A 19302-nucleotide genomic window follows, 5' to 3' on the forward strand; every position below is an offset into this window, starting at 1 on the left:
TTATGACTCAATAATTTTTTTGAGAAGCATTTTTTATAATTACCAAGTCGTCACATTTCAAAGAATGTTATACTCTTCATTGTGTTATATACTATGTCGCATTCATTATAATTTTTATGTGAAAATTTTTAATTGAAATTCACTTTTAAATTCCAAAACTCATTAAGATTTCTCTTAAAGGATCCAAATAAATATCCTGTAACTTATAAATAAAATCGAATATTGAAAAATTTTAAAATCGTTTCCTTTGAACCTTGAAAATCGTTTCGAAATGGAAAGTTGAAAATTTTACTTATAGCAAAATGAAAATTTATTTTCCAAAATATTCTTAAGTAATCGATTTTTACCTTATGGCACTGCTATATTCTACCTTTTGCCTTATATATGGATTGCTTTGTTTTATTATTTTCTTTATACATATATTTTTTTACACTTTCTTTTAAAAACATTCAATAGAATGACTATATAGAATTAATAAATATTATTTTCGAATATTTTTATTATATTAATATGGAATTTATAATGATTTTATTCTATTTTTAATTATAGAATTAATATAAACATTTATTACATTATTATAATTATACAAAATTATTTAAAAATAAAATTTACAATAAATTAAGAAATGAAAATTCATTTAAATATGTAGTATAAGGTGAAAGAATAAACAAAAACAAAATCGAACCCAAAAAAAAAAAAAAAATTATTTTTCCAAAATTTTGATATTTTTTCTTATGTAAATAAAATTCTAATGTTTACAAAATACATACAGACATACATAAATAAAATGATAGTTTGATTTAGAAAATCTAAATTTTTTGTTCTTTTTATAATTATGTGTATAAGGTACAATATACATATTAAAATCTTCGGCATACACAATTAACGTTATATAGAAATCAAAACTCTAGAACAAAACAAAAATCGTATTAATCGATAAAGTATGTACATGTACAACATACTTATATATATTTATGTTAAAAATGTGTATAAAACATTTTTTTGTTTATAATTGTTTATAATTAAAACAAAAATTTTTTCTATACTTTCTGACTTAATCTATGATATTGGAAAAAAATAAAAGATTATAAAAATTGAATACCAAAATTAAATATTTACGTTGTAAAAAGTCCAAATCTTTAATAAAAATTCAATTTGGATTTCATTTAAGATTTCGTTTCGATCGAAATGTATTCAACAAGGAATCAAATGTAAAAATGAATGAATACGTAAACTGTACTAAACGCAAAATTATAACATAAGTGTAATTAAACATCGTACCAAATTATCCACAAATATCTGGAAGGGAACTATTCATGTTTCTAGTTGGAGATTTGAAAAAATTCTATAATTTAATGATTTTCCAATTAAATCTGTTAATAATTATAACAAAAATTTTTTGGGTCTTCCGAAATTAAAATCCGAATTTTAAATACAATGAAATAATCAGCTGTAGCTCTCATGATATACCATTTTTCATATCATTTTGTAAACAGAATTTTATACTAATCTTTTTTATGAATTTTACTTTTTCATATTTTTCCTATTTATGATATATATCGTAAGAATAATTTAAAAATTTTGTAGTGGCAAAATGATTATAATAACTGAAATTTTCGAGCAAAGAACTTGAAATAATGGAGAAGTCTTGAATAATAATAAAAATGTGAAAATACATAATTAATTATGTCATTACTTTGATTCAGTTATAAACGCGCCCAAATAAGTAATGATAAAATGATTCGTACGGCCTTTACTAAAAAAACAAAAATTTAATAGTAAGTAGCCCTGTTAACAAGCTCCTTTAGTTTCAATAAGTTTTCAGAATGCTATACGAACAAATATCAATAAACTTTATAAATGTTCAATAAGAAACTCAAAAATTCTTTATAATTTTTCATATATATAAATCTGTTATATTCGAGCATAAATTTAAATATTAAGACTTATTAAATTTTATGAAGAACTATTCTGCAAAATTTATCGTAATCATTTAAGATTTAATAATAGCAACAAAATTATCAAAATATTTTCATCTTTATGTATTCAGATTTTTTTTTTTTTTAAATCAAAAATATTTATAACAAACACAAATACACCCAAATTATTTACTAACACTTTTAATATAATATATAGAAATACAATTAAAAAAAAAATTGTTTAGAAATTTTTCTTTCAAAACAAATTCACAAATTAATCATTTGAAAATCGAAATGAGAATTTTAGTCTTTAAATTGCTAATATACTATTTGTTTCAAATACAAATTCTTCTATATTAAAATAGAGAAAAAATAAAAACAAAACAAAAGAATTAAAAGAAAAATAATTACTCCTAACATACTCTCTATACTCATACAATTGGAGTGATGTAATAAAAGTGTATAATAAAAAGTTTTGATATTTTCCAGATTTTCTTCTAATTAAATAAAATTTTTTTTTTTTAAATATTTTAGTAGAAGTGTAAATTTTTTATAAAACAAATGTAATTGGTTTTCTTTAAATTTGGAAAATTTAAAATAAATTTTAAAATTTTTTGATAGAAATATAAAATATATTTATTTTAATAAATTAATAATATATATATATATATATACGGAAAGTTAGTTTTGTAAATATATTTGTGTGCGTGTACATTTCCTGCCTCTGGAGAATTTTGCAAAAAAAGAAAAATATTCAATGTGAATATATATGTATATGTATAACAATTATAAAATATAATTATTCATGTGTACATTACGGTTACTATTTATATCGGTATATATTTGTTAATATAATTATTAAAATAAAATTTTGGTATATATTAATTAAAATTTATTAATCCGTTGAAATTTCTGAAATAGAAAAATTTTATAAAGTAAATAAAAAAATTATTAAAAGTGATTTATTTGTATAACAAAATGAAATATATAAATTGTACATGCTACATAATTGTTATATGAGTGGATTTTATATTATAAAATGTAAAAAATTCTACAAAAAAAAAAATTGTTTAATTATACATAAATTGAATTTAAATTTATAATCTAAAAATGAGTGAAAGAGTCTGTTAAGTGATCTTATATCTGCATATAGCTCGATTTTTTCTAAAAGTTTAAATTAATTACGTGTTACATAGAAAACATAGTAATTTTATTATTGAAAAATTTCAAACAAAAATAATATCAAATAATATTAAATCAAAGTATCTATGCAATGTAAAAAATAATAACTAAAATTTAATATTCAAAAATAGTTGAGTACATTAATTGATCATATAAAGTTCTATACACTGAAAAACTAATGAAAAAAATTTTGAAACTCAAAAAGTGTGAACACAATTTATTTCATAATATTATAAAATTTGTACGCTATCTAGTTAAATTCTTTTACGAATGAAATAATTTACACTTTTATGGTATTTTATCCAAAAAAAATAGTCTATAGAAAAATATATTTTACACAAAAACGTAGCGTTTTCTTATTAAATTGTGGTATTAATCACAAAATTGATATTATTTCCATAATAATATTTAAGAGTGTGAATAAAATCAACTTTAACACTTGTTGTTTTTAATAAATTTAACAGGATAAATTTAATATATCTTATAAATTACGTTAAAATACTTTTAGAAAATTTCCGAAATTAATACAAAACTTTTATCTCGTAATAAAGTTAGTATAACAATCAAAAATCTTTCTGAATATCCTCCCAATAATTATTAATATAATTCCAGTATACATATAATGATTCCAAAATAAGAAATAAATTTATAATAAAAATTAAACAATATTTAAATTATATTTTTATGACACTATAAAATTCTTTCTTATATTTAAAAACAAAATATTTACACAAATTTATATTACTCATTAAATATATAAAAATGCTCATTCAACAATGTCAAAATCATTGACACTCTTATATTTGTAAACATACACTCACTTACTTAACACTTACTTTCTATACACATATAATATGTATATATAAAAATAAAATCATATAAGAAATTTGTAAATAATCTTACAAAAAAAAAAAAATCCTTTTATATCCCTCCCTCAGGAAAACATAATAATTTAATTAATATATAATATTAAATTCAATAAAAATAAATTAAATATTTACATTATAAATAAGTACGTACATACATATATGTATATAACATATACATAGTTTCTTTATAATTAATGTAGTATAAGTGTTTTTCTAGTTTAAATAAAAAAAAGTGTAAATTAGCACATAAAATTTAAAATAAACTATAAACATAAATTTAAAACTATTAAAATATTTTTAAAAGAAAATATCCTTTCTCAAAATTCCTTTATATTATATCAACCTAATCATATTTATATGTATGTAAAAAAAAAACAAAACAAATTTCTCTTTAAAAGGATACAACAACAATATTGTAGCTAGTAACAAGAAAAAAATAAAAATTTTCAATTTAGTGTTAAGAAAATGTTTTACAGGAGCATGTAGAAAACAAAGAAAAAAAAAACAAACAAAAAAATTAATTAAGATATTATCCTTTTTACACAAGAAGAAGATATAGAGGTAAATTGTTTATATACTTTAAAAATTTATCACATTATTAACAATTGTGAGAATTCTTATCTTTTATCTACAAAAAAAAAAAAAATAACAAAAAATTAAGAAAATCATTAAATTATTATCATCATCACCTTGTCTAAAAATAGCCCTCTTTTGATACAATGTATATATATACGTTTATACATATTTACAAAAATAAATATTGTACATAAGAAAATTTCTCTCTTGTTTTCAAATCCTTATATTTAAAAAGGAAAATTGCACTCTTAACAAGTATTATATTCAGTATTCGTTTATAATAGATAAAAAAAAAACAAAACAAAACACAAAAAATATTTAATTTACAAGAATAAGAAATAAAGTGTAAGAGTAACAACAACAACAACAACAGCAAGAACAAAATAATAATAACAAAAAGTAAGAAATGGATAGTCGACCTGATTAATCACAGCACATAAAAAAGTAAAAGAAAATAGTCCTTTCTTTTTGGTATATACCTTTTTTTTATCCTTATTTAATTTTATATTAAAAATATAAATATTTATATACATATATACACATATATATAAGGTTATATAGTGCATCATTATAAAAAAAATACGAGTACATAGTGCACTCCTGACTTGGTTTATTATTCGTATATTTTTTTTAATTACAAATGAGAAAAAGGTAACGCAATATTCTTAGATAATATTAGAAATGGAGAAAATATTTGAATATTAGTTATTTTTAAGCTGTTTTTAACTATTTCATATAATTTTAAATGAACGGTGACAAAATCAGTATAAGAGTTTTGAATTTTTGATTGTAGATCCCTAATAATCTCCTTATATTCGTTATTCTGAATTTGTTAATAGAAAATAAAATTTCAATAAATTAAAATCTTTTAAATTTTGTTAATATTAATTTTGTATATACGAGTATCTAGTTGTTTAAATTAATAAATAATTTAATTAATTAAATATCAATAAAATTTCATAATTTTTGATTAAAAATTTTAAACTGTGCGACAATTTTCCAAAATGAGCAAAACTGTGGTTTTCATATGTATTACAATTTGAACATTTTAAAAAAGACCCTGAAATACAAATCTTATTATTATTCTCATTTGGATCAATATACCGCCATTTAAATTTTTGGCCAATAAATGAAGTAATGGCATTGAACAAAATTATTTAATGTTGGTGGTTATCAGAATTTAGCTTATTTCCTAAAAATTTAGATAATGTTAGTCTTGTTGATACACATCAATGCTATATTAAATTTTATTCTAAAAATATTCATATATGAGTATGTAATTCATAATATTTAATTACATTCACACAAATAGTTTATTCCCATTCTTGTGACCCGGTATATTTCCGCCGGGTCAACAATAATGCCTGTTGTGATTCCGCTGGATCTACAAAATCACCCACCCTTACAAGAAACAGACCGAGCTTTTCAGAAACGAACTGATTCTATGAGTAACTAGGATTGAAAATTAAGGATAACAGATTAATATTTTGAAATTTTATTTTATTTCAGCAAATTTAATTAAATAAAATACCAACTCTAAATATTTTTTTTAAATATTTAATAATATCCCTTTCTCCAATTATTTAAAAAATATACAAGGTGTAAAAGTCATTGTCTATGAATATCGTCAAAATTCTTTAATATTTTGCTCCACTCTAACTATTTTCTATTTAATTTTTAAATTTTGTAGTATTCAATCACTTAAAAATCATAATAACATTCAACTATTTGATAATTTAACTAATTTGATATTTAAATTGCTGTAAGTTTTCAAAACAATAATAAACTGGGTAGTCTTTTGAACCCTAATTAATAATTAAAATATTTAAATAATTCCTCATTATCATTTTTATATTCCCACATCGTCAATCAATAAAAATATTACGTGTATATTGAGTTTAAATCACCCTGTACCTACATGATCAGAACACATTAGATTTATTTATAAATTACTTTTAAATATATTTGTGTACTTGTATATTTTTTTTTGAAAATGGTTAGTGTTTTCATATTTTAGAGAACATATACAAGTATATGTAGATATATATTTATAAATATATTAAGATTTTGTGAGATTCTTTGTGCAAACAAACACGTCCTTAATTCTTATCTTTATCTCTACTTTTTTTTTATCCTTTTTCCTTTTCTTTATATTTTACATTTTTTTTTTCTTCTTGTTTATGTTTTTTTTTGTTTTTTATTTTATATTTATTTATATTATTTTCTTATAGAGTTTTAGGTCAAAAATAAAAAAAAATTTCAATGAATAGATGTACATATAAAAAATCTTAAATCTTTAAGAAATAATTTTTTTTAATGCATAACAGAGCATAAATGACTTTTCCCATTATATAGATATTAACGTACGAACAGACATGTGCACACACACAAGCATATTTCTATATATGCTATATATTTGGACATGAAATGCCACATCTGTTTTTTTTAAAGTCATTAACTTTTAACTATCTTGGATTTTTGAGCTTTTATAAAATATTTTTGAGGTAAAAATAGTTTTTATGTTCTATTTGTCCGTCCATTAGAATGTTGTATAATTAATTATAGTTAAGAAAGCCGATTCTTCGAAATTTTATTGTTTTTCTCGGTAAATATAAAAAGTAATAAATTTTCAAAATTATTTTTGAACAGAGTAATAGTTGAAAATTTTCTATTTTCACTCCTAACTAAGTTATTATTTGTAAAATCGTTCAATCTCTCAACATAATTTAAAAATGTATAGGTCATTTGATTATTAAATCATTTTTTAATATTTTATGTTTAATATTAATAAAATATTTAATTAATATTTTATATTTGAATGAAATGAGAAAATATTCAGCATTATCAGTTCCTATTTACGTTAGTAGGTAAATTAAAGTAGGCAAATTTCTAGAATTTAAGTTTTGGAAAATATTTAAAATAAAACGTGTTTTATAATGCTGCAATATATAGTGCTTATTCGGTGAAAAAAATTGAACTGAATTGAATTAGGTGAATAAATTAAGCCGTGCGGTTCCTAAATTATAGTTTTTTATTTTCCTTTTGTTTATAACTTATAAAATCTATTATGATGACAAAATAACATTAGGAAATTATTCAAAATAAATTTTAATCCTATAGTAAATTTCTATATTTTATCCTATAGTAATCTTACAATCTATAATAAATTTTGTATATCCAATCAATTTAAATTAAACTGATTTTCTCTTTTGTTTTTTTTTTTGTGTTTTTTCAGGTTGCGCTTTTGTTAAATTTAGTTCTCATCAAGAAGCTCAAACGGCCATTACGAATCTTCACGGTAGTCAAACCATGCCGGTAAGAATATTTTTTTATTATTTCATTATATTTACAAAATTTGAAGATTTTGATAAAATTTCTTAGGGCCTAATTTAATTTTTTCTTCAATTAATAATTCAAATAAGAAATTGAACTAAGGAGAAGAAACAGCCCTAAAAAACATATTTTTAACAAAAATAAAATTGCCACAAAAATTTATTCAAAAAAATAAAAAATATTTGTGAAAAGTTGAAAAATCTTCATTCGTTAATTGTATTCTGAAAATATAAGGGAAAACTTCTTTAATTTAGATACTGAAAATTCGAAATTTTATTTTAAATTTCTTGTTACTTAAATAGTCCCTTTCTTATCTTTAATTTGGGAAAGCCTTCTTATATAATACCAAAAAAAAATTAAAATTTTATTTTGTACACCTGAATTTTTATAAATCCTTTTTTTTTTTTTTAATATTTTATTTCTTGATTCTTGGCATTTCATTAAAAAAAATAATTTTTTTTTTTGGAAAAGAATTTTATATTCCAAAAAAGGTTTCGCAAACATCATTAAAAATTCACAAATATTGTATGCATTCATGTCCTTTTGAATATTTTCAAAATATTTCTTTAGAATATCAACGAACTTCCTTTCAATAGTAAACAATAACAGAATTATAAAAAATTTAAATATCTTAAAAATTCTCTATATCAAACCGATTTTCATAAGAAAGCAGTCTAATTTCGTTAAATTGAAATCTATAGAATGAAGAAAGGATCAGTTTATTTAGAACTTGAAAGTAAATAAAATTGCATACTTTTAGGTATATTAAAAAAATACCTAAAAATAAATATAATTTTGAATGTTCGTTTAATACAAATAAAACTCAAATAAATAAAATGTATAATTGTTTAAGTGCTTCAAGGGAATATCCTTTTTGTGGCTTACGAAAAAAAAGCATAATTTAGAAATAAAATGTCATTGCTTTTGATTTATTTGATATTGTCCTCATGTATAAAGTTTAAATACAATCTTGATTAAATTTTGTGTTTTTTTTTCTAAAAAGAAAAAGAAGGGTCCCTTTTCAACTTCTTACAAGTCGTAATCATCTTTAAGGACACATCATAAATATTTTCACTTTTTTTCAATTACATAAAATTTTTTAGCATCATTTGATTAAAAATTGTTCTTCTCTTATATACTCGTATATAACCTTCTAAATTACATAAGAATTATGTTATCACCTTAATATTGTCCACATAAGTAAAATTCGAAAAATTATACCTTATAAGGATTGTGAATTTTTTTTTATTCCGAAGTCAACAATTTATTTAGCTGTAAGGTATATGAAATTTAAATGAAAGATCTTCCTGTAAAATCAATTATAGGGTATTTACCTTTCTTTAGTTTCCAAAAAAAAAAAATGTAATTTATTAGTATGGGTAAAAAAACGTTGAATCTATAGAAGATATCCTTAAGGTATTAAGAACATAATAATATTTTATTAAACACCAAAAATAAAGTCCGTTATTTGCAGGTTTTTGCACGTATATATGTATAAGAATGTCTGAACTTTCTATTAAAGTTAAACGGGTTGTAAATAAAAGTAAGAAAATTTAATTTATATTTAATGCTTTTTATATTTCCTCTAACCATAAAAATTTTATGGTTTTCAGTTCTTCCAAATTCAATTAAATTGAATCTTATTTAAAATTAAATGGGTTCTTATATCGGAAAATATTTGAACTATTTCATATTATTAAAAATTACAAAACAAAAGTTAAAAATTAAAAATCCTAAACTAATAGTAATTCTTCCATAGTGTACCATGTTATCTTTTCGTTCTGAAATGTTTTCCTGTTTTAAAATCCCAGTTGGCCAAATTTATTAAATTTAAAATTGAATTCAATTGCATTGCAATACAAACGAATGTTCCACATGACAGAAGACTTCTTTTGTCCCATTAAATGAAAGTTACTTGAAGCTTTTCAGTAAGGAAAATTTATTTGCTCGAACAAGGTACAAGAATTTGATAAAAAAAACTCGAGAAAAATAACTTCAAAATCGTAAATCAATATTGTTTTGGAGCTAATTTTCTTGGTAAGACAAACTGCAAACTTGTTAATTGTATTAAAACTTAAAATCTTGTTTATTTTATTAAAATTATCCTGTACAAAATCTGTTTGCTTAAAAATGACAGCAGAAAAAAAATTTTCTATTGAGAAATACATGGAAATCCAGAAATTATGTTAAATAGAACAAAATTCTAAAACCATAGTAATAGCAAGAAAAACACAGTAGTCGCTTAATAGTCTTCCATACTCTTTTATACGTAAGAGAATACCGACCAGGATTTACAAGTTATAATTATTGTAGAATATTTTGTAAGGTGAGCAATCATCGATCATAGACGGCACTCCCAATGAATTCGATTAACTTATGTTCGACAAAACTTTCCCTTATTAATAGATTAATGCTCCACACTACCCCAAAAATAGTTTTGCAGTCTCGTTCTCTTTGCTTGTTGTATGTTGTAAATTTTACGCTTTAAAAGTTAATAAAATTAAAGATTTCTACAAAATATACTCCTTATTTTTTGTCACGAATCCTAAAATCAATTTAATTAGAACTATACTTTGTAAAGTTTATTATACAAAATTTTAATTTTATTACTAATTAATTTATAAATTTCATAATTGCTCATAATGTGATATACAAATTAAGCATTTCCTTAATATATTTGCAACTATTATAATGTACATATATTGTTTACAAAATGGTGAACCGCTACTTAATATTTTTTATATATTTTTATTAAAAATTAGTATACAGAACAATATCTGAATATTTTTATTGTAACAATAAAGAAATGGTGTTAGCACGCAAGTACATACTTTCATAGTATTGCGTGACATATAATTGACAGCTTGTATTTTAAAAGTGTTAATTTACGCACTTTAGTTTAATCTAGATTCATGAAATTGTTCAAATAATTCTAAAAATTAAATAATAATATGTACTTTATTTAATTAAGCAAAAAAAATTTTATTATAATTTATTTCTAAAAATACCAAAAATTCTTATACACTTATTTGGCTTTTATGAACGTAATAGTTTTTTTTTATTTTAATTATTTAATGAATCATGTTGCTCACGTTAACAATTCCTTTTCCCAAATTAATTGCTCATTTGTTTCTTGTTCACCACGCGTGGTCATCGTAAATTTGAAATTAAAATAATACTTAAATAATATAATCGATACATAATATAATCGATTTAAATATATAGGGTGATTCACCAACAAGTTAGGAGCCATAAACCATCGGGTAGAGGATCAATAAAGGGTCAAATTTTTATTTGGAAATCAATATTAAATCAGAACTGTTTCCAAGCTACAGTGATTTTCTTTCTTCGGAACCGCATGTAACATATAGAAACCATCGCAGTCTTCTTTTACAGACGATTGATTGCTCTTTATTTTTGGTCTTACAATCAATTTGATTTGTGCCATAGTTTTCCAAATAGAACTCGCAAAAGTCAACATTTTTGTTTTTTTTTTAAATTTTTAAAAAAAAATTGGAAATTTCCCGTATATTTGTGATATTATTTTTTTTTGATTCGCCATAATGAGATCTAGAAATTAACCCATATAACATTTTTGTTTATCTCTAATAACGCGAATACTCAAGTATATCTGAATCCCCTGCGACCCATAGCCACTTTATGTGAAACACCCTGTATACTAACAAATCAAAATTCCATCAATTATAATATAACTTAGGCAAATAAATGAATCACTTAAATTATATTAAAATTCAAAAAACTAATTTTAAAATATTATTCAAATGATTTCATCATATAAATATACTCATAATTTCATTAAATGCAATTTCTAGTACAAATTATGTTTAAAAAATTTCAAAGAAAAACGTAAAATCTAAATGAACCTAAGTATATATCTGTATATATACACATATATAAATAAATACATATAAAATACCTACGATAAAGGTATTTAATTTAAAAAGATCTACTTAATAAACTTTTTAAAATATTTCTTTCCAATCACATACATAGCTTTAATATATATATATATATTTAAATTATTTAAATATATATATAAAAGTGCATTTATGTTTGTTGCTTAAAAATTTCATATTCATCACAAAATATTATTCAACACGTGCATTCATTTATATGCAACAATAATTTTATACCAACAAAAAATTAAATTACAATAATAACAAACTTTACAAAAATAAACAAAGAAAAAAAAAAGTAAAAAATATTTTAATGTAGTAAAAATATAAATGAAATTTTCCTAAACTTAATATTCCATAAAAATATTTATATACACACATGTATAAGTATATATATGTACATATATTGCATTTGTAGGTATATGAAATGCACCCATAATATATGAAAAGAAAGAAAAGGAACTCTTATTGTATATATCTTCTAATTATATTACACCTCCTTAAAATGGAAAAGAATAGAAACAGAAGGAAAAACATAACAACATATAACAATAATAAAAATATATATATATACAAAATAGAATTTCATTTAATTTTAATTTTGTCAAAATGCTTTTCACTTTATACCCTCTTTTACTCCATTTTTTCTTTTCCATAATATTTTTTTTTTTGCAATTTTCTGTTGCTTTCCTTCTTCTCTAACATTTTTATGTTGTATATTCTATGGAAGGATTACCGCATTTGTTTTTTTCTTATTTTTCGTACAAAATAGTTACAATTTTACAAGTACATCTCTTGTACAATGCCTTTCGTCTCCATAGGAGTTGCATTATCATCAGGTGGAGGAAAAACCAATTACAATATTGTTAAATTCTTATAATAAATTTATTAGAAAGATTTTTTTTTAATAATTTCAATTAATTTACTTTACATAGTGCAGTATAATTATATTAAGGTTAATACAATGAGGGCGTACATTAATAAAAGATTTTAAAGAAAAATTTTGAAAATGACAATCAATTTTATATTTCGAACCATTAATTTAATGGATTATTTATGGCAGACATCGGCAAAGTGCGGCCCATTCAAATTTAAAATGTGGCCCATCATACTGCTTCCAAGAGAAAAATATATACTATTTCGACTATTAAAATTTTTTAAAAAAAGAATTGATTCATTGATAATAGATATAGGACAATAAAATTCCATACAAATTTATTATTTGTCAAAAAAATTGCAATAAAGTAAGTTGAAAATGTTATTTTTCTTGCAAGTAGGTAAACGCAACTGGCCCATATTCATACTCACATAGTACATATTTGCCCATAACCCACAAAAGTTAGCTGACGGTTGATTTAAAGTACAGCGTTTTAAATATATAGCCCCTAGTTGTATGCAATTTTCAAAGAAGTGTACAAAAATCAGCTAATAAAGTAGCGAATTACAAAATATATTATTTTCTATTCAATTATTAAAATTTAAGTGAATAAAATATTATAAACAAAGTAATTTAAAACGATTATTTCAACGTATGTATATTAATTATCATACTCCAATTGAGTAATTCGGTTTTAGAAAATCCTCACAATATTAAAATTTCCGAACTTTATTACGAAAATTTTCACATTATTGAAACCAAGAATTACTAATTTTAAATTGATATTTTGTGTACTAAATTGTTATTATAAAGCTTTATTAAAATTTCAAGAACTTATTCTATTAAAGAAAGATGGTAACCCTATATATTGCATAAAAATATTCTTATACAATATACAAAAGAAATACAATATAAAAATTCCATTATCATAACAACTTTCTTTTTACTTTTATATTCTTTTGTAATATTTTATATATTTTACTTTTATAAAGAAAAATATTTTCTTTTTTATATGAACTTTAGCTGAATGTTTAAAAAACGAAAAAAAAAAACAAGAACAACCACAATATGAGCGTGTGTATAAATAGAAACTGCAGTCAATTTGAATTTTCAATAAAATGTTTATATTGTTTTCCATTTCTATATTATTCTTTATTCAATTCTTTACTTGCTTGATATATATATATACATAATATTTGGAATGTAAGAAGTTCATATTTGTATATATGTAAATGTAAAATGCAAATGCATATGACGTGCAAAAATATATATTTTTATTTAAAATAAAATTTTATTATAAAATTCAATCTGCCACATAATATTTTTTGTAATTTTTTCACACCTTATAATAATAAACAAAAAAATTTACTAATGCCATATTTTAGATCTTTTAAAAATATACAAGAAATTTTTAAAAATTTTTTGAATTGCTGGAAAAAATCAAATTCATAATGAAATAATTATAATAAATTGAAAAAGTTGAGTTCGGTCTTATCGAAATTTAAAATACCTTCATCTTCTAAATAAAATATAAACTTTAAACACAATTTTAAGGCTCAATACAAAATTTTTTCAATGAAATGGGAACTTACAATTCAACTTGAACAAATTTACAAAAACAAAATTTCTCAACAAAATCTGAACTCTATTTCAAACACGATCATATTTGTTGAATTTTTAAAATCTTCAGAAAATTGTCTTTAATAGACAATTTTCAAATAGTTTTATGCTAAGTGCCCCTTTCAATTTAAATAGAATTTTTTTTATTGGTAATACCAATTTTTGTACAGTTAAATTAATCAGTTTAGAAGTTCAAAGTTTCTTGCTCATCCGGTTTTGAATGATCATATCAAAAAAAAGAAACAGATATTCATTCAATAAATATTCAGTGATATTATTCAACAGATTTATATCTTCGAATTCATTTCACGTCGTCTGTAGTAAAATTTCTAATACATTAAATGTATATAAGTTTAAACTCAGTACATTAAAACCTGTCATAATTCCGTCAGAGGCAGAATTATGAGGGATCGAAGTTTTCTTACGGGTCGAAAAGGAATTTTGATATTCAAAATTAAAAATTTTCTAAATTTTTCGACTTTCATAGTATTTATATTTTTCTCGGAGAGCTAACAATTCAAAGGAATAAGCAAAATTTTTTTTCAATTTTTTACCATTTCCTCAAACAAAACTATAACGTTTTAAATCGAAAAACGAAAAATCAATTTCGGCATTAGACGATTAAAAATATTTAGAAGTGTTTAAATTATTTTAAATTTTCTACAAAATTTTTACGGCTTTCACGTTTGACCGGCTTTCCGTCTTTTTAATACCAAAAAAGTTTGCAAAGGCTTTGACTTAGTGTTTACTCCGGCAATGAGAAGTTTTCACATTTCTCCGGGTCCGGTTTTAACAGGTTTTAATGTATGTATTTGGAGAGTTTGTTGAAGAAAGATGTGTAAAAATCATAATGTTGCTGAGTGGAATAATAGTGAATAACAATCCTTATTAATTGCGATATACAGAATTATTTTATAAGAAGAGATTTTAAGAAATAACAAAGAAGTAAAATTCTATATATTTTACGAGTATTCTAAATTTTTTAATTAATTATTAAGAGTTTTAAAATTTCAAGTACCTTCATATAAAAATATTAAATTTTTCCCTATATATTATTTCACAATTACTTCAAATTTCTCAGAAACATAATATTAAATATTATACAAAAAAAAAGTTGCATTTAAAGTCAAATTATCTTTAACATGCAATGCAATACACTCTGATTTTGTTAACTTGTAGCTCTTCAATTTTAAAGGAAAATTCCTTTCGAACTTAAGTAAAGAAGAAGAAGAAAAAAAAAATGTTTTATTCTTTTTTAATTTTCCTTATATAGCGATTCCTTTTTTTTATTTCCAAGACTTTTTTAGTTTTCTCTTGATTTTATTTTTTTTTTTTTACAAGAAACAAAAATTTTTATTCCTTAATGTTTTCTATTTTTATTCATTTCTATATTGACTAAAAAACATTTCATGAGGCCGAAAATATTTTATATGTATATAGAAAATCATTACTTACTTTTTTCCCCCTAGTTGTACTGATAGTATAAGTCCTTTCTATGTTTTATACAAAAGAAATAATCATAATGAGATCCTTACAACTTCAAAATGAAGAAAAATGAGAAAAAAAGGTGAAAAGCAAAAAAAAAAAATTACATGTCCTTGGAATCTTGAATCCTTATGGCTGCGATGTTAAATGCAACAGTGTAAAATTTTATTCTATTTTTTTTTTTATTTTTTACTTTTTCATTCTTAAATTTTATTGTAGAAAATTTCATATATAATGACATCACTTTATATATTATTATGGATAGTACATTATTACAGTTGAAAACTAAAATTATATATAACAAATTCATGCTCATTTATTTATGTTTGTATATTGTACATATACATACTTAAATACATGAACATGTTGCATTATACATGGAGAGTAATAAATATTCCAGGCCGGCTTAATGTTATATTGTATATACACATGAATATTCTCTTTACCCTACATTCTTTTTTTCTATCTATCTCTGTCTCTGTTTTTGCAGTTATTCGAATATAATGCTTCTGTTTTTTTGCAAATTTTTATATAAAATGTTTCAACTCTCGCTCCCTCTCTCTCTCTTTCTTACTCTATGAATTTTTCTATAAATGGTAGAGAAACTTTAAATTTCTTTTCATTCGAACTCAGATAAATTTTCAAAAATTGTGTAGTATTTTTGTTTTTGTTTTTTTCATATTTATTTTCTTTTTTCTCTTGGTCTTTTATTTTATTCTCACTGCGTTATGTTGAAGTTATTTAAAATTTTATAGAGACATATCCTTTATAATAACTTTACATTGCCTAAACGTTATTATTATATGATATTATTTAAATCCTATAATTCTATGGGTAAAAAAAAAAAAAAAATTTAAAAATTGAAAGAGAAAAAAAATCCTTAATGTCTGTACAAAACGGCCGCCTTTCTTTTTTTTTTAGCTTTCTTTCTTTACATTACTATATTTCAAATAGACGTCGAAGTTGATGACGACAACGATGATTTTAAACTATAATGATAATGATTATATAACTATAACCGTGAGTAAAACGATAGAAATGACTTTTTTCTATTCAACAGTGCAAAAAAAAAAAATAAATGAAAAATAAAATAAAAGTTAAAAAGAACAAATTTCATAGAAATTCAGAGAATTGAAAGCAAAAAAAAAAACGCTTAAAGTAAATTTCAGTCTACTATAAAGACGATAGACTCAGACTAGATACTTTAATATAATATTTTATTCTACAGAGATGAGAGAAAACTTGTTGTTCGTGCATAGTATTATTGTACTTGTTGGTTGATTTATAAGATTAAATGTACGTACGTAAAGAACAGTAGAGTTTTAATAGTTTTAACCTTATATCTAAATGATAGATTGCAAATATTTCGTTTGTATATGAGAAAAATCTTCAATCTATAAGAGTCCTATTCGACGTTCTATAACTGCTGACCCAACTGGTTATGCTAAATGTAGTTATATTTCTTAATACCTGGTCTAAGTTGTAGTAAAAAAGGAATAGAATAAATATATTTAGTTTAATATTCTTACCAACTGCATTCCCATATGAAATTTGAGTACATAAGGGACATATATTTTACATTCGGCTTAAATGTGCGATGTACAAATGTTAAATGGGAATTTCCTTTTCAAAATTAGAGAAGTACATAACACACACGACTTTTTAGGAAATACCTTTCGTTGCATCGCTCTCATACTTCAAACTTTCATATTTAAATACGACGATTCAATTTTTGAGAAACATTTAATCCTAACAACAGAACTGTTATGAAAATATAATTTAAAATTTTAAAGGTATGTCTAAGCGTATACATATAATTAATTTGGAGTTTTTCGAAACTATAGTAGTTCTTGAAATTCTTTCAGTATAATGAAATGAATTTAATAATCAATATTTTGATTTTGAGAGGCATTTTTACAATACAATAATTTTAGAAAATTGTGACACACTCAAAATTGTGTGCCAGAATGAATAGAAATTGTGACTATATTTAAATATTGCTTATATTCGTTTTTGGAAAGCAAACAAAGCAATAAGTTATATCTTCTCACTATTCATTCAATTTATTTTAATTAATTTTTGTTTTTTTTTGTATTTTTTTGCAAATTAAATTTTTTCAATATATTACAATTTAATTATAACTTCTATTTTTTTCCCTTAGAGCTAACAACACAACCGGAAGCTCCCGTTTCATAAGTCATTGAATGAATTAGGGAATGATTAGCTCGCCAATCCTCTTTCTTTATTTTAAAATATTGAAAGTTACTGATATTTAGTGTTTTTCACATATTTAAAACAAATTATTTCATAAAAACTACACCCAATTCTAATGATAACAAAAATTAATTTTCTTCATTACACAGTAAAAAGCACTGCTAGTTTTGATAGCATTAATATGAAAATATTTTCCAGTTCAAACAACTAATTTTCTAAATTTTATTCTAATATATGGAATTAAATTTCATATTATTCATAAATTAAAGCAGAAATCCCGATTTATTGTAATTGCATTTAAATTGTAAGTAACCATAACATATTTAAATTGGTTTAAAAAAAAAACATGATTTTCCTTTTGTTTCTTTTTTTTTTTGTATTATTGAAATTTGCACTTACCTTTATCATATACACACACTTAACTTGCATAATTGAAGACAAGAATTTTTCATTCCACTGTACAAATACAGAGGATTTTTTTTTTCTATCCAATTTTATTCCAAGAAGGATAGTGCAACACAGTCATAAATAATATAATATTATAATAATGTAAGGTACTTTTATAAAAATTATACTAAAAAACAAAAAAAAAATATAATAAGAACGTGCGGATACTATTCCGCTTTCATATTTTAGAAATAAATACCTTTTTATGCCTCCTTTATCTCTACACTTTATTTTTTAACTAAATGTTTATTTTTGTTCTTCTTCTATTCAACAATTAAACATGGTTTGTTGGTTGGTTCATTGGTTGAGCTGCTGTTATGTATATATTTAACGTAACTATAAAAGGTTACTTAGACTATTTAACAGTTTGAAATTATTGTTGTTGTTTTTGGTTTATTTTTTGATTCTTTTTTTTTCCTAGTTATTCGGTTGGCTAGAATGATTTAGTTTTAAGTTATTTCAGTTGATTGTTTAACATGATTGCCTGTTGCTAATATAATTTCAGGCGAACTTATATTAAAGTGTTTTAATATAATATATATATATATATATATACAATGCATTTATATTTTGTATTTTAAAGATAAATATGTTTAATATACATATATACATTATAATATATAAATGGATATTTTAGTTAACTATGAACATTTTGGATACTATATGTGTTGCATCCTTTCTCTCTTAATATAACATTCATTTTTAGAAAAGATGCATGGGATATTATTAAGAAATTCCCTCTGGACTCGTTCCAAACAAAAAAAAAAGCAACAGGCACAAAAATTTCAATTACATTATAAATGTATATATATATACATATTATATTTGGTAAATTATAGCAATGATAATGTTCATTCAAGCAA

The 19302-nt window shown here is 22.1% G+C and overlaps 1 protein-coding gene across 8 annotated transcripts in view; it reads left to right on the top strand.

The window, feature by feature from the left end:
* Window positions 1-19302, top strand: part of LOC129609307 (CUGBP Elav-like family member 4) — a 168966-nt gene that overhangs the window by 123556 nt on the left and 26108 nt on the right. For all 8 annotated transcript variants that reach the window (XM_055521256.1, XM_055521259.1, XM_055521262.1 and 5 more), the window contains one exon: window positions 7782-7861. In XM_055521256.1, the coding sequence (XP_055377231.1) occupies window positions 7782-7861 (80 nt within the window). The remainder of the gene's footprint in view (window positions 1-7781; window positions 7862-19302) is intronic.

The sequence above is a fragment of the Condylostylus longicornis genome, unplaced genomic scaffold (genome assembly GCF_029603195.1).
Source record: "Condylostylus longicornis isolate FDR11 unplaced genomic scaffold, ASM2960319v2 ptg000038l, whole genome shotgun sequence".
Classification (NCBI taxonomy): Eukaryota; Metazoa; Arthropoda; class Insecta; order Diptera; family Dolichopodidae; genus Condylostylus; species Condylostylus longicornis.